Source organism: Papio anubis, chromosome 11 (assembly GCF_008728515.1).
Source record: "Papio anubis isolate 15944 chromosome 11, Panubis1.0, whole genome shotgun sequence".
Classification (NCBI taxonomy): domain Eukaryota; kingdom Metazoa; phylum Chordata; class Mammalia; order Primates; family Cercopithecidae; genus Papio; species Papio anubis.
Genome location: NC_044986.1, coordinates 11,058,018 through 11,073,944, shown reverse-complemented (window position 1 = coordinate 11,073,944; position 15,927 = coordinate 11,058,018). Strand labels below are relative to the sequence as shown.

At 48.1% G+C, this 15,927-nt stretch overlaps 1 protein-coding gene across 28 annotated transcripts in view; it reads left to right on the top strand.

The window, feature by feature from the left end:
* Nucleotides 1-15,927, top strand: part of TACC2 (transforming acidic coiled-coil containing protein 2) — a 255,604-nt gene that overhangs the window by 216,840 nt on the left and 22,837 nt on the right. For 14 of the 28 annotated variants that reach the window (XM_021943769.2, XM_021943767.2, XM_021943764.2 and 11 more), the window contains 6 exons: nt 423-717; nt 8,463-8,524; nt 10,094-10,209; nt 11,588-11,759; nt 13,038-13,178; nt 14,045-14,134. In XM_021943769.2, coding sequence (XP_021799461.2) covers nt 423-717; nt 8,463-8,524; nt 10,094-10,209; nt 11,588-11,759; nt 13,038-13,178; nt 14,045-14,134 — 876 coding nt within the window. The remainder of the gene's footprint in view (nt 1-422; nt 718-8,462; nt 8,525-10,093; nt 10,210-11,587; nt 11,760-13,037; nt 13,179-14,044; nt 14,135-15,927) is intronic. The other 14 variants (XM_031652013.1, XM_021943776.2, XM_021943774.2 and 11 more) reach the window with 5 other exon arrangements.

The following is a 15,927-nucleotide window of genomic DNA, read 5'->3' as shown; positions in this document are numbered from 1 at the left end:
TCCTATGGAAATGGAGATAAGATCCCCCTTTTTCTGCCTCTGGGGACTGGTGTGATGATGGTCAGGTGATTCTGGTGATATTGATACGCAAGCCTGAAGCACTGTGTGAGCATCACACAGCTGTCGTAGTCATAAAACTAGCAGGAAAGCTCAAGTAACCGAGACACAAAATCCTGATTTCTTTTTTTTTAAATTCATGGTCATTCCCTGAAACAAACCATCATAAAAGGAGATTCATAGAGGGAAGAATCTGTGTGTCCATCTGTTTCCTTAATGGGCCATTTGGAGCAGAGTCCGAGAAAAGCATGCAGAGGATTGTGACCGGGACCTGTCCTGGCTAATGGGTCCCCAGACCTGAGGGTGGGAGCAGTTTCTGACCAAGAGTCTGATGAGACAAGACACTGTTTCTCTTCTCCTTGCAGGACCCCACCCCAGCTGCTACACCAGAAACACCACCAGTGATCTCCGCGGTGGTCCACGCCACAGATGAGGAAAAGCTGGCGGTCACCAACCAGAAGTGGACGTGCATGACGGTGGACCTGGAGGCTGACAAACAGGACTACCCGCAGCCCTCGGACCTGTCCACCTTTGTAAACGAGACCAAATTCAGTTCACCCACTGAGGGTAAGCAACTCTGTGGCCAGCCGGACCCCCACTCTGCCTCGGAGAATACTGCCCCTAGGGAGCCAAAGGCCAGGAGAGAAACTTCTCAGCCAGGTAACCATGTGATCATTACTGTGAGATCGTCTGCACGTCTCCCGCTGCACTTGAAGCTCAGGCTGTGTTTGAAAACAGCCTGAGACTTGCAACCAACTGTCCCTTGACCCAAGACTCCTGCTAAGAGCCAGCCCTCTAACTCCACCTCAGGACTCCACCAACTGGGTCCTGAGCGCCCACTCGAGCTTTGCCCATGGCTTATGTCCTCTCTGTGATTTTGATAAACACAGCTCCAAGGGGGTGTCGTTCAGGTCATACTTTCAGTGTAGGTCACTGACCTGGAGTTGCTTGGCGCCACTGTTACTCTTAGGCCCCATAGGGTGTTCAGACACTATGGCCACACCTTTTAATGAAGCCTCAAACCAGAGATACACCCCAGGCTTGCTAAGAGGACATGATTCCCTCTTCAGAAATGGGCTCCGCACACTTTGCTTAACTCATTATATCCTCCTTCCTCCTGTGTATATTCAATTTCAGTGTTCTTTCTTTTTTTTTTTTTTTTTTTTTTTGAGACAGGGTTTCACTCTTGTTGTCCAGGCTGGATTGCAGTGGCTCGATCTTGGCTCACTGCAACCTCTGCCTCCCGGGTTCAAGAGATCCTCCTGCCTTAGCCTCGCGAGTAGCTGGAATTATAGACGTGTGCCACCACGCCCAGCTAATTTTTTGTGTTTTTAGTAGAAACGGGGTTTCACCGTGTTAGCTGGGCTGGTCTCTAACTCCTGACCTCAGGTGATCTGCCTGCCTCGGCCTCCCAAAATGCTGTGATTATAGGTGTGAGCCACCGTGCCCTGCTCATGCTTCCTTTTTGATAGGAAAGCCTTTTTGAAGGAGAGCTAGCGCCTTTCTTGGGAGGGGTGACCCCATTGCCCTGACCTGTCAGTGCACCACGTTCCCAGCCCTCCAACCCATTTTCTCCTCCAGCCACCTCTGTGAGGCTGCCCAGTCGGCATTTTGACACCCCAGCTTTTGTGATGGTTTTGAGTTTTCCTTTCTTGATTTCTAACATTTTATTTTATTTATTTATTTATTTGAGATGGAGTCTTGCACTATCGCCCAGGCTGGAGTGCAATGATGTGATCTCGGCTCACTGCAACCTCCGCCTCCTGGGTTCAAGCGATTCTCCTGCCTCAGCCTCCTGAGTAGCTAGGATTACAGGTGTGCACTACCACGCCCGGCTAATTTTTGTATTTTTAGTGGAGACAGAGTTTCACAGTGTTGGTCAGGCTGGTCTCAAACTCCTGACCTTGTGATCTGCCCGCCTCGGCCTCCCGAAGTGCTGGGATTACAGGCGTGAGCCACCGCGCCTGGCCGATTTCTAACAGTGTTTTTGAACTGAGTAGAAATCACTGTGAAGAAGATCATACATGAAGGTCTGGTTTCCACTTCTTTGCTGCTAATAAGAGACTAAGATCTCCTTTAAACGGTTTCCTCCCTTTCTGGGTGGAGTGGTGGTGTCATGAGGATGCAGGTAGATGTTAATCGTAGCTCAAAAACCCCCAGCCTTCTTCCGGACGCTCTTCCACAGTCAGGCCTGGAGTCATGGTTTGCTTTGTACCCACGAGGTCTTGGAATGGTACCAGCATGCATTTATAGTAGATCTATTTCATGTTTTTCAGAGTACTGGATGCTTATCTTCTCCCTACCCAAAACTGGCTTTCTAACTTTGACAATGAAAAGATGATCCAAATTATGGATGCTTGTACTTTCTGGCATTTTGTTTTCTGTAAAATAAAGCCTTTTGGTTGACTGTCAGGCTGACCCTCTGGTTTGGGGCTTGAAAGGTCCAAAAGTGAACATCTCGGCCAGGCACAGTGGCGCATGCCTCTAATCCCAGCACTTTGGGAGACTGAGGCAGGCGGATCACTTGAGCTCAAGACCCAGGTGTTCAAGACGAGCCTGGGCAACATGGCAAAACACTGTCTCTACCAAAAGTACAAAAAATTGTCTGGGCATGGTGGTGTGTCCCGGTGGTCCCAGCTACTCAGGAAGCTGAGGCGGGAGGATTGCTTGAGCCCAGGAGACAGAGGTTGCAGTGAGCTGAGATTGTGCCACTGCACTCCAGCCTGGGTGACAGTGAGACTCTCTCAAAAATAAATAAATAAATAGAAAAAAATAAAAGTGACCATCTTGCTCTCACCTGACCCCAGAGGCCCTATGATCTGGCCTCAGCCTCCCTTGGATCCTCGTTTCCCTCTGCACCTGCATCCAAGGCAGGAGCCTCTTCCTGGAAGACCCCTTACTCCGCTGCCTCTGCAGTGCTGCTGCAGACCCCGCCTGCTGGAACACACTTCCCCCTACCCGCACTGCACTCCCCCGACCTTATCCCTGTTTCCCACCCTTTCCTCAGTGCTGCCTCCTCCCAGCCTTTCCTTGGACGTGGGATCCTGGCTCCGCCCACCTTCAGTGCTTGGTCTGGGCTGAGCTGGGGGTATGTAACACCAAAATAATGATGTGTGTGCATTTCTGGCTTCCCAACTAGCTTGTATGTTTCCTGAAGGCAAGAACTTTGTCAGGTTCATCTTTGTTCCTTACAGCACCCTCAATGTCATGGGGCTAAAGTCAGGTTTGTGAAATAAAGTTAATGCAAGGTCAGGCAGGTCAACAGCTTAGTGTCAGCTCAGCAATGTGATCTTGCAATGGGCATCACCTGCATCGGGTGTGGAGCACTGTGGGGAAGAGGCTTTACATCCCAGAGGCAGCAAGGGACATTTGAGCACAGGCATCAGACTTGGCCATTTTGATAGCACCTATGATGGGTCACATCTCTTACGCTTGGTAAGAAATTTCTAAATGTCGGAGAAAAGCATTTAGAAACCATCCTGAGATTGGGGCCGGGGGTGGTGGCTCACACCTGTAATCCCAGCACTTTGGGAGGCTGAGGCAGGCAGATCATCTGAGGTCAGGAGTTCGAGACCAGCCTGGCCAACATGGAGAAACCCCGTCTCTACTAAAAATACAAAAATTAGCCAGGCATGGTGGTGGGCACCTGTAATCCCAGCTACTAGGGAGGCTGAGGCAGGAGAATTGCTTGAACCCAGGAGGCGGAGGTTGCAGTGAGCTGAGATCACGTCACTGCACTCCAGCCTGGGTGACAGAGTGAGACTCTGTCTCAAAAAAAAAAAAAAAAAAAGCTGATTGGAGCTAGGCATATGATTTTGAGATGTGTGTGTCTTTAGTTTTCCCATCAGGAACCAAATACATGCATTTTTTTCCTTAGAAAATATAAAAATACTAACAGTACTTTCAGGGCTGATATGTACCTCATTCAATGGTGGCATTTATTTGTCCATCTTCCACACTACTAAAACAGACAACTTACTAGCTGAGTGACATATTTGACAGTTGTTTGTTTCTATAAAGATTGAACAAATATGTAAATACATGAGTTTGGAACAAAACTTGGTTAAACCCATTACCTTAGAAAATGGGAAGATTTGGGAAGTCATAACTATAATTTTAGTTGGTAGACAATCAAAAATCCTTCATCAGTGTGAAGACACAACAGTTGCGGTTTCAGGAGGTACGGCCCCACTGCATCTACCTCGCTGACGCACCCAGGGTCCCTCCAGCATCTGGATGTGGAAATACTGTTAATGTAATGAGGTCCGGTCTAGCAGCACCAGACACATGCCCAGGGGTGCTGATGTGATCATCAGAAGAATCCGTGCGGGGCCCCAGCTGTGATCTGAGACTCTTACAATGAAGTCATCAACCGCAGGAAAAGGAAATGTTGAGTGAGAAATAATAATTATGATTTAAATACATATTCGCTATCGTATTAATTCTATAGGTAACAATAATAAGCTAGGGCCTGTCATTGGGTGAGGACTTACTTTGAGCTGTGCAGTCTTCTATATTCATGATTTCATTTCATCCTCTCAGTCTGCAGAGTGCTTTTCTACAATTCCACATTTTAAGAACAAGGATACAGAGGCTTGGAGCTGTTAATGACTCCCCCAGTATCCTGGCACAAATCCGTGGAGAGCCAGGTCTGCCTGACTTAGCAGCTGTGCTCTTTCTGTGAGCATGGAGAAGGCTTGCTGCCTTTGCCTGTAGAATGAGGCTATTGACTAATCACACTTTCCTACCTAGGTCCATAGGAGTGGAGTGTTGAAGAGCTTCAAGTTGTCTTTAATTTCAAAACACCTGAGTGTAACTAGTTTAGAAGGATGCCCAGGGGATTAAAATACCATACTTGGGCTGTAATCGTATCAACTCACTAGGATGACACTGGTCATCTTCCGTGGATGAAGAACTCATTGACAGTTATAAATGGTTTTCTTTGCATGGTTGCTTAGCAAATGCCCTTTTTTGGTGCAGTCTTTTAAAGCATGATGCAGTGGGAGAAAACTTAACCTATGTGGTTCTTGTGGAGGAAAAGATTAGCAACCATTGGTCTACACAGCTGAGTCCTCTCCTGGCTGTCCAAGAGACCCTGACAGAGTGCAGTTGTTTTAGATTCACAAGTCTCAGTGACTCTGGTGGCCACCCAGTTTCCCTGTGTCCTTTAACACAGCTCTGTTAGTCCCTCCTTCCCACTCTGACAGAGGGGAAAGCGCCCTCCTTGGAAACCTCAGCTGTTCTTTAACGGCAGGCATCGTCTCTGTCACACTGCGGACACTTAGAAGGGTAATGGTGGGGAAGCTGGGAGCAGCTCTCTGTCTCTTTCCGTGGACTCTTTTCTTCTCCCCTAATGTAATGTCACTTAGGTTAAAAGTTCCAAAAATACTAGCCATGAGCAGGAATATATATGATCATGCTCCTTTACATTTGTGTAACCCATAGAAGGATTTTTCTCTTAAAGTATTTCATTTTTGCCTACAAAATATAGGCTCTTTGAGCTCCACTTGTGAGATAAGTCAATAGGCAAGGAGACATCGGGTGAGTTGGCTTCCCTGATCCTGGGAACAGAGACCTAGACTCAGTGGCATCCTTCTGGCTTCTGCTGAGGCTCTTTCCTGTTCCCAGCAAGCCCCCAGCAACTAGAGTCAGATGAAAGCAGCGCTGAAGCCCTCTCGCTGTGCAGTGCCCCCATAGGAAATAATTACCAAAAGCAGCCCTCAGAAATGACGGGACCGGGGAACAGTAACTGAGCCTCTTCGGCTAGGAGCAGCCACACACGCTAGCAAGGGCTGTCTCCTCCAGTTGAGAATATGATGTGCCACTTGGTATGGTGGCGTCACCCTTCCTGGCCTGCCAGCTGTGTGTGGCATGGTGTGAAAATGGGGCTGAAATTGGATGTGGCTTCACCCCTGTGCCTGCCCTTTGAGGCTTAGGATTTGAAGCAGATGAGTGAAATTTTGAAAACCATCAGAAAGATGTTTTCTCAAAGGATCAGAGATCACCCAAGATGACAGGAGGAAGTATTTATTTTTCTTACATCCTGTCCAGGTCACTTTGTAAATTATAAATCAGGACCCCAAATGACTGATTGCAGCAAGCAGGGCATGTTCCGAAGGAGCATCTCCAGGCGTCTGCCACTCGTCTGGGGTTGACGGGGAGGAGTGTGGGCCTTCTGAAACCAGGCATCTCACAAATACAAACACTAATGTGGGTGTCAGAGAACCCCACTTTTGCACTATCAGTTGCTCCTTCTGAAGGGAGGAATGGGGGACACAGGACAGTGTGAAGGAACTTCCTTTTGGCAGGTAGCAGAGAAGGCAGATGAGTGAGCTCCGTGAACTAGAACTCACCCAGATTCAGCCACCAGAAGAGCTGAGGCTCCAAGTGGGACGCTTGAGTGAGGCGAGCTGGTTACCAGAGCCGGGCACTCGCCTGAGGCCACAGGTCCCTGGAAAAACTGCGGTGGTCTGTTGCTCGTTTGGTGTGTCCTGGGTGCCCTGTGCTGTATTGGAGTGTGCTTCAAGATTTCTGTTAAATAATTTAGGGCTTGTAATGCCTTGGCGATCGTAATGATATTTTAGAAGAGGCAGCTGATTCACTATTATTTTCTCAACTTAAACAGCTTATAAAAGAACAGTAAAATGATAGTCCCAGGGTTTTATACTTGGAAAGTGATAGATAGATCACAGAGAGACCCTAAATATCACCTCGTCCATCCCTGTCTCCTTCCTCCTTCTCTCTCTCTCTTGTTTTTTTGGAGGCAGTCTCGCTCTGTTACCCAGGCTGGAGTGCAGTGGTGCAATCTTGGCTCACTGCAACCTCTGCCTCCTGGGTTCCGGTGATTCTTCTGCCCTAGCCTCCCAAGTAGCTGGGACTATAGGTGTGCACCCGGCTAATTTTTGTATTTTTAGTAGAGATGGGGTTGGCCAGGCTGGTCTTGAACTCCTAACCTCAAATGATCCGCCAGCCTCAGCTTCCCAAAGTGCTGGGATTATAGGTGTGAGCCTCTGTGCCCTGTCCTGCTTCTCATTTTTAAGGTGAGGAGGTGGCGATTAAGACTTTACAAATTAATGCTTCTGTCTTAAGCTGGGGCAGACCCTGGGGTTCAGGCCTGGTGTGAGAGTTGGAAACACACTCTCTCTACTCATCTCTATTCAGGATGCAACAGGGCTTTCTGGCCTTTAATCCACAAAACTGTCTTCGATCTCATGAGCTGGCCATGCCGAGTAGAAGGATATGTTTGCCTCACCAAGGGAGATTCAGAGATTCCTGAAAGATTGTCCACTTGTTTAAGTAGTTGGGGTTATTCAACCATTTGCAGGTTTTAAGAAAGTCCTCCAGGAAATATCTCATTTTAAAGCTCCTAGTTTTTGGATGATGCCTTTAACAATAGGCAGAAATAAAGGGGCTTTAAACCAGAACTGCTATTTATCTTTATTTTCATCTTTAAAAAAGTCGAAAGATTAAACTTGATGAATTGCAACTGATGCTTTTTCACAGTGGGTTTCTGAGCAGGTCACTCTTCACCTCTTGGCTTTCTTTGTAAGTAGAAAAGAGGCATCTGGTAGCTCCAGATTGTGGCTTCTGTGAGGACAAAAGTCCATTCTGGTCTTATCCACCACCATATCCGCTATGCCCGGCATAGTGCGAAGCATATAGGAGGTGCTCCATTCATTTGCTGGACGGGGAATTCAGTTGAGCGTCAGCTCAGTTTCCAGGTACTGGAGGCAGGCAGTGGTGTTTGCCATCTCCATTGAGTGTATGGGATTTTCACCAATCCATTTTAAACAGGTCATTTCTCCACCCATTGGACTTTACTAGTCTTTGTGTTTGAAAATAGATTTGGACCAGCCCTGAAGACACTGGTAGATCCCTGGGAAAGGCTCCCGGTGACTTGCAAAGCTTCTCTTACCAGCAGCACTGAAGGAATCATGTCGTTCTTCCCTTACTTCAGAGGGTGGCCAGAGCTGAATACCCAGAGAGGGACAAGTAAGGGTCCAGTTCCAAAACATCATGAGGATGTATCATCCCACGTGTTGCACATGAGAGTTACAGAGGAAACCAGCACCCAGAATGCACATGCTGTCTTATGGGAACATTCAACGCAGACCGCTCAGGTCCGGCCACACTTGGGCTGTGCTTGGTCGTGCCATGGAATTCCTCAGGACCTTCTCAGCCTCCCTAATGGCAGAAGCCCCTTTACAGCAAGACATCTACCAATTGTCTGAAAATAGCCGAGCTGGGCCTTTCCTTCAGGCTATATAAGAAGTCTCTAGACAGTGGACACCATCAGCCCAGAGTCTTGTGATAGCAGCCACCCTGCCTGGCTCAGATCTTCCCATTTTTCTCCTCTGGCACTAACCTGATCTTTTGTTTTTTTGTGTTTGTTTTTGTTTTTGCAGAGTTGGATTACAGAAACTCCTATGAAATTGAATATATGGAAAAAATTGGCTCCTCCTTACCTGTAAGTTCTTCTGCCTCGGGCCACTTAGGGGACTCGCTTTCCTGCCTTCAGGGGCCTCCTCCCCTGTGCAGAGCGTCTCTGGGAGCTCAGACCCCAAATCAAGTGCTCTCTGTGTACACAGCTTCCCGGGTGCACAGCGATGATGGACTGGGGCTGGGGGGTTGAGGTTTGTACTCAATCCACTTCGTTTGACATTTTCAGGGAGAAAATCATAGAATGCAATTAGATGTCCAGCAGAATTACTTTCTTAGACTGAGAAAGAGCTAGAGATTTCTTTAAAAAAATAAAATGAGGTAGTGGTGGTTTTTCAGGTATACGATTAGCTGTTTTTGAGAAATTGTTTTAAGTAACTGAATATTTTCTCTGGGCAATAAGCCTTTCTCCCTGGTTTTTCATTTTAAGAGGTTATGATGGGCACTGTCTTTCCTGGCATAATACCTGCTGCCCTGGGGCATGTTATTCCAAGGGTGACCTCTTGCTGCTGTCAGCGATGCCCTCGGAGACGTGTGGCACACAGGAGGGCTTGCTTGCAGCACTACACAGTCCTGGACATGTTACTCTTTATCTTACTTTGCATCAGTCATTGATGCCAGGGTTACTGCTTCCAAACTGCAGGTTGCTGTAAGTTAGACCTGAAGGTTGGGTGGGAGAATGTCCCCAGGCACAGGCTTAACACAAGCGCCACATCAGTGAGGTCACAGCTGCCCAAGTAAAGTGCGTGGGCTTTGTCATCATCCCCGGTGTGTTGCTTAAAGAGCTTAGCTCTGTGATCACAACTGAGTCCCCAGTAGTTGAGGCCATATACATAATACTGAGGGTGACACATTTTACCACTGAAGGGGAACTGTCATGTGGTTTGAGATCTTTGATTTAAATGGATTGAAACCACAAGGGGCCCCTTCCTCTTGTGCCACCACCCACTGCCTGGCTCGTTGGCAGGCCTTGTGGATGAATTTTGTGAGGAGCATGCCCTGCTCGGGAACAGCAGAGCCACCCAGAGATTTCATGGCGGTGCAGAGCAGCATGCCTGCTGGCCATTGCAGGGACTTCTTTGGGGACCCCAGCAGGGCATGTGGAGGGGGGGTCTTTCAAGGTCTTCCCATCACTGAGAGATGCCAATTTCCATTTTGGGGCTTCACATCCCGCAGCCCTGTTTCTAGTCCAGCTGAGCTGCTCTCCAGGCCCCTGCCCTGGGCTCATTCAGCTACGGTCAGCCCACCTCTGGGCTCTTGCCCTACCTCTCTGTTTATCTGCAGTGGCCAGCGCAGCTCCTGGCCCAGAGAAGGTGCTCAGAAAATGTTGGTGAATTGAACAAAGTCCAGCTCACCAATGCCGTGGAGTCTTCTCCACTGGCGCATGTTCCTACTTGAACTCGGTTGTACTTTCTCTGCATCCTCCTTCCCTCCTAACCAGGCCCCACTTCCTCCTTTCTTCCTGGTGGCTCCAGAACAATGAAGGCTTTACCCTGGTGGGTTATTTGTTCCCTGTTGAAGAGTGCTCTGGTTTTCATCTCAGCTGCACGTTCAGGCCAGCTGTACCCAAGCTGATATGTGACTTTGATCCCTGCAGCAGGACGATGACGCCCCGAAGAAGCAGGCCTTGTACCTTATGTTTGACACTTCTCAGGAGAGCCCTGTCAAGTCAACTCCCGTCCGCATGTCAGAGTCCCCGACGCCGTGTTCAGGGTATGACTTCCATGATGAGAGAGTTACACATCACGCTGGATGTTCCAGAGCCTCTGAGCGCCTTCATGCTGTTATTTTGACTTCATTTCAGTGCATAGATTCAGGCAGCTGACACGCCACATAATTTTTTTTTCTTTTTAATAGAGACAGGGTCTCACTATGATGCCCAGGCTGGTTTCAAACTCCTGGGCTCAAGGGCTTCTCCCACCTCAGCCTCCCAAAGTGCTGGGATTACAGGCATGAGCCACAGTACCTGGCCAGCCCACACTTTAGTGTCTCTGAATGTCCACAGGGACATAAACACATTGGTTTTGTTACTGGCTGCCCTTTGGACTAAAGCGAAATCCTTCAGCAGTTGACTGTGTGACCCACCCCCTATAATCTCGCCCAGCACACATACACCTTATTCCATCATTTGTCTAAAGGGGGACACTGTGGTCCAGCATTCAAAGCTTGAATCCCACCTGTACCCCACGACCCCCTCCTGGTTGTGTGACCTGATGTGAGGTACTTGGCTCTCCTGGGCCTCAGTTTCCTTGCATGTAAAGTAAAAGGAATAATGAAACGGACCTTGCAGGGATTTTATGAAGATTAAAGGAGGCTATCAGTCTTCCAGAGCATCCCCCAGCTATGCGACGGGGAGAGGGCACTCTGTCTTCCAGAGAGATGCTGTGTGTAAAGCTCTTGTTGAAGTACCTGGCACACTTCAAGTGCCTGGTAAATGTACATTATTGATATGGGTGTTCATGTTTGCATTTATGAGGGCTAATGTTTGGAGCAGCGCATTGTTTGATCAAGTAAGTGTGGGCATTGCTGTAAGATTTGGACCAGCCTATTTTTGTCTGCCTGCCCCTTTAAGCAGGAGTGAAAGTGCTTGCACTGACTTCTCAAACTTACAAAAGAGACTCTGCAGACTGCCCAGGGTGGTGAGAACAATGATGATGGTGGTTACGTTACTAAAACAGTAGCGGCACCAGGTGACAGGTACCGTGTTAAGTGCTTTACGGGCATGCAGCATCTCATTTAATCGTCACAGAGAGGTCCATTGTCTCCATCTTATAGAGAAGGAATTGGAGGCACAGTACCCAGTCACTTCCCCAGAGTCCACAACCAGGCAGCTGGTGGTCTGCTGAACTGCGGAGCTTGGGTCTGTAGCCAGTGGCATCTGTACTTCTGCCCCTCCCTTGACACTTGGTCCTGGGGTGACTGCCCAGTCTAGAGGCTGCATGGCCACTGGAGACCTGGCCCATGTTCCTCAGGAAGTCCAGGATTCCTTGTGATATGGTCACATATCACATATCTGCATGGTCAGGGGATCCTGGTTGATTTCAGTGGGTTTCCCAGTGAGAAGACTGAAGATGCCCTTTGCTTCCCCCAGGTCAAGTTTTGAAGAGACTGAAGCCCTTGTGAACGCTGCTACAAAAGCCCAGCATCCTGTCCCACGAGGACTGGCCCCTAACCAAGAGCCACACTTGCAGGTGTCGGAGAAATCCCCCCAGAAGGGGCTGGAGGCCGTGGGCTTGGGCGCCCCTTCAGAGGCGATGGAAATTGTAAGTGGAGTTGGAGGGGCCCCAGATCACAGGGCCAGCTGTGTATTGTCACCAGGAAGGCCAGGCCTTCACAGCAGCACTCACCTGGTACCTGCCATGGGTCCCACCCTGACTCCCTGACCACAGAAGCCAACCTGGGCGATCCCATACTGTGAGGATGAGGGGAAGGTTCTCTGTTCGCATCAGTGCGGTTTTTCATTTCCCACTTAAGTACTTTATATGCCTTCAGGGTTATTTAGTTTCCATTTTTCGCCCCTTAGGACTAGACTGTTGCCTTGGAACAGTCGTTAAGCAGTCCTCTGCAGCTTCATCCTTGACAGAGGGCAGGGGACCCTCTTCTGGGAAAGTTAGTTTTCCTGGGACTTAGTGATGGGAATTTTTCCTGTTCAAAGACCAGGACTTTTCCTGTCCCCAAACCCTGCTGGGGTCTTGCAGAGCAAATAGAGCTGAGCTGAAGGCCTCGCTTACCCCCGAGTCCCTGCACAGCACACATGTCACATGGTCTTCCATACATCTGAAATGCACCATCCTTCTAGGTGGATTTTAGTTTTATTTCCTCTACCTCCTGCCCAGCAATCCCCAAGCAGGTGTGAAGCCCTTGATTTGGTGTGTTATTTTTGTTCTGTGTTAGTAGGCCGTTTCTCTCATGCATCAAATGTTTATTGAGCACGTACTGTGTGTCTGACAGTTGGATGCTGGAGTGGATACTAGAAAAACAATAGTAAAAAGAGGGTCTAGATGTGAATCAGTCTCTCACATTAATACTCTGAAGCACACGTCCGTGGTTCACCTTCTACAAAGCTGGCTTCTGATTCTGAAGTCTTTCTGATCTATCAGAAGAACTTTTTCATTTGAAATCATCTTTCCATGATTGAGAAAATGACCTTTACCAAAACCTTACTTCCTATATATATATATTTGAAAGTATTTCTTGAAGAGTTATGTTATGTTTGGAAAACCCACCAGCTAACTGGCCTTTCACCTTCCGCTAGCTAGCTGCCACTCACTGACCAGGGAGTGAGGGTGGCATGGGAGTGGGAGGACACTGAAGACTGCCCTTTTGGGGAGGGGGTCGGGTCTGCCAATCTGAAGATGTCCATTGTCAGCATGTGGGAATTAGTCTAGATGAAACCACAAGTAATGGCAGCTAATTGATACTCTCTTTAGCCTCAAGGCAGAAATGTCCAGCAAATGGCTGCGTGGCCCTTGCTTGGAATCAATATCACTCTCTGTTCTCCTCTATTTTTCTTGTGTGTCCTCCTCTCTGCCGGCATTCAGACAGCTCCCGAGGGCTCCTTTGCCTCTGCTGACGCCCTCCTCAGCAGGCTAGCTCACCCCGCCTCTCTCTGTGGTGCACTTGACTATCTGGAGCCCGACTTAGCAGAAAAGAACCCCCCACTATTCGCTCAGAAACTTCAGGTTTGTAGCCCACGTGTGACCTTTTGGGAGTTTGTGAAAACCTCAGTAGAGAATGAACCCCCGAGGCCCAAATGAAATGAGGCAGGATTTGATGAGGAGCTGCCGAGAATGTTCCCAGTGACGTATCTTCCCTTCAAAGAATGGTATACGTGGCGGTCTTTACCCACGGTACCAAAGTGATATGGATTGTGTGATTACGTATTGAACAAACCGTTTCTATTTCAATTTAGAAACTGGGCCCAAATGGTCATTATTTAGAAGCATTGATAGCCCCCAAAGTAGTTTCTGTGATTTATTCACTGAACCAAGAATGTTAGATCACCACTGAGCCAAGCTGTTTATGTACATACGTGGCTATCTCAGACTCCCAGTGAGATAACATCTGGGCTCAGTCTTGCATCTAGAACCAAAGACAATGATGTACTCTGTGCTTTAAATTTGACAACTTAATTTGATATTCTCTAGACTAGGACGTTCAGAGTAAACCTAGAGAGATTGTTAACAGCCGTATGAGAGATGCAGCTCCATTCATGGAAACTATTGGCCAACTTTACCTTAAGAAAGAAAAAGGGAAAGAAATCAAAGAAAAGAGAACAGTAAAAATTTTGATCCCATTTTGAAAATCATTTTGTATTCAACTGCACAATACTTCCTGACAATCACAAGGGTGGTTTTTAGAAAAGGAAATTAAATGCTTATTTCATGATCTGCTGAGGTGCTAATTGTGAGAGAAAGATGGAGCGCGTGTTTTTCCCGAGTGCCTGTCATGACACATTTTCGTGGCACGTTCATTTCTCGGATGTGGAAACCATTGACGTCTGTCTTGATGCATTTCCCTGCGGTCTGCCCACACTCCCTGCGGGCAGGAGGAGTTAGAGTTTGCCATCATGCGGATAGAAGCCCTGAAGCTGGCCAGGCAGATTGCTTTGGCTTCCCGCAGCCACCAGGATGCCAAGGTACCGGTTTGCTGCTGCGTGCGCCACCTGGGAATGTCATGTGTGCCGCTGGGGTCCAGAAGCTGCTTTGCTAACCATCCGCCAGGCGGGCATCGTCGGTGTCCAGCAAAGGGTTATTTCCAAAAAGCTGAAAGCGTCACTCTTGCATAAATACACACTGAGCACATAGCTGAGATCCATTTAACTCGATAATGCTAAATTGCGGGCTGGTAATGCTGGTTAAATGGGGGAGAATACAGAGACCAGTGTATGAGTCAGTAGGGTAAAGAAGGCTAGCCTAAGATGGCAAAGTTGAATAGAAAACTGGTTAGCACCAATTCAACAGAGAAAAACAAAATCATGACCTTTGAGAGTTTTTTTCCTACAGATACCATTTGTTTCTCTATTGAACAAACACAATTTGCAACTTTTCTGTTTTCTACAAGTTAACATCTGACTTTGTTGCAACGAGGCCCTAATCAATAATACATAGTAAGTGAAACCAAGGCATTTGATAATACTCTAGACCAGGCCAAAGAAAGTGCCTGTAAAGTGCAGATGATAAGTATTTCCAGCCTTGTGGGCCATACTGTCTGGCACTATTCCAATAAAACTTTTACTTACTTGCTTTTTTTTTTTTTTTTTTTACAAAAAACAGCAATGGGCCATTTGGCCCATGGAGTTTCCCAATTCCTAGTTTTAGCATGGAGTGTGACATTGACAGGGCATGCAGAAATCTTTTTGCCTGGCTTCCAAGTTTGGGGTAACTTATTAATAATTTGAATGAGTTGCTGATGACGTGCAGAGCGTGTGTTTGTCCCTGGACTGCCCATGCAAACCTTGGTCTCTGAGGGCGGCCTCGTTCCCACCCCTTATCCCACCCCAAATTGGACATCCCGATGAACCTGGTGTGTCAGACTTTGCTCTGTGGCTTTGAACAAGTAGGTGAACCTCTCTGAGCCTCAGTTTTGCCGTTCATGAGATGAGGCCAATAATAGCCAGTTTACAGGTTGCTGTGAGGATGACAGACGTCTGGTGTGCGGAGAGTGACACCATGCTTGACACCTAGTAGGTGTGTGATAAAGGAAAGCTGCTGCTCTTAGCTGACACTTCCCCTTTTGCTTCTGTTACCTGATCAGGTGCTCCCAGCGTCTGTCCTCAGTAGGTGGATCCAGGTCCCATTTTACAGATGGGGAGATGGAGCCACTTGACAGTGATTCACCAGCCTGTTGGGGACTAGAACTCAGGTTTCCAAGTGAAAGGTCCCCAGCCAGGTGTGGTGGTACACACCTGTAGTTCTAGCTCCTCGGGAGGCTCAAGTGGGAGGATTGCTTGAGCCCAGGAGTTCAAGGTGACAGTGAGCTGTGATCACGTCATTGCACTCCAGCCAGGGTGACAGAGTGAGACCCTATCTTTAAAAAAAAAAAAAAAGTACGAATGGGAGCCCCTGGCCTGCCTGCCTGGAGTAACAGCTCATCTGCAGGGGTCAGGGGACAGTGATGTCTGTGTCTGTCATCCTTGGTACAGGAGTAAGAGTTCCGGCTGCTACTGCGGCCCTGATGGCCCCTCAGTGAGGTTTCCTTGGCCATATGCAAAAGAGACACCCCTCCCAGAGACAGTAGGTGCTTACACTGTGGGTCTGCAGGCTGGGAACAGCGAGACCCAGGGCAGGGACAAGAATGTCAATACAGACTGGGGATGTCCTCGTTCTTATTGCCAAATCATAAGCTTAGTTCAAATTTCCATGAAAGCAAGATTTTTAGAAAGCATGAAGCAGTGAGGACTTCCCCCCACCACACACACACACACACACA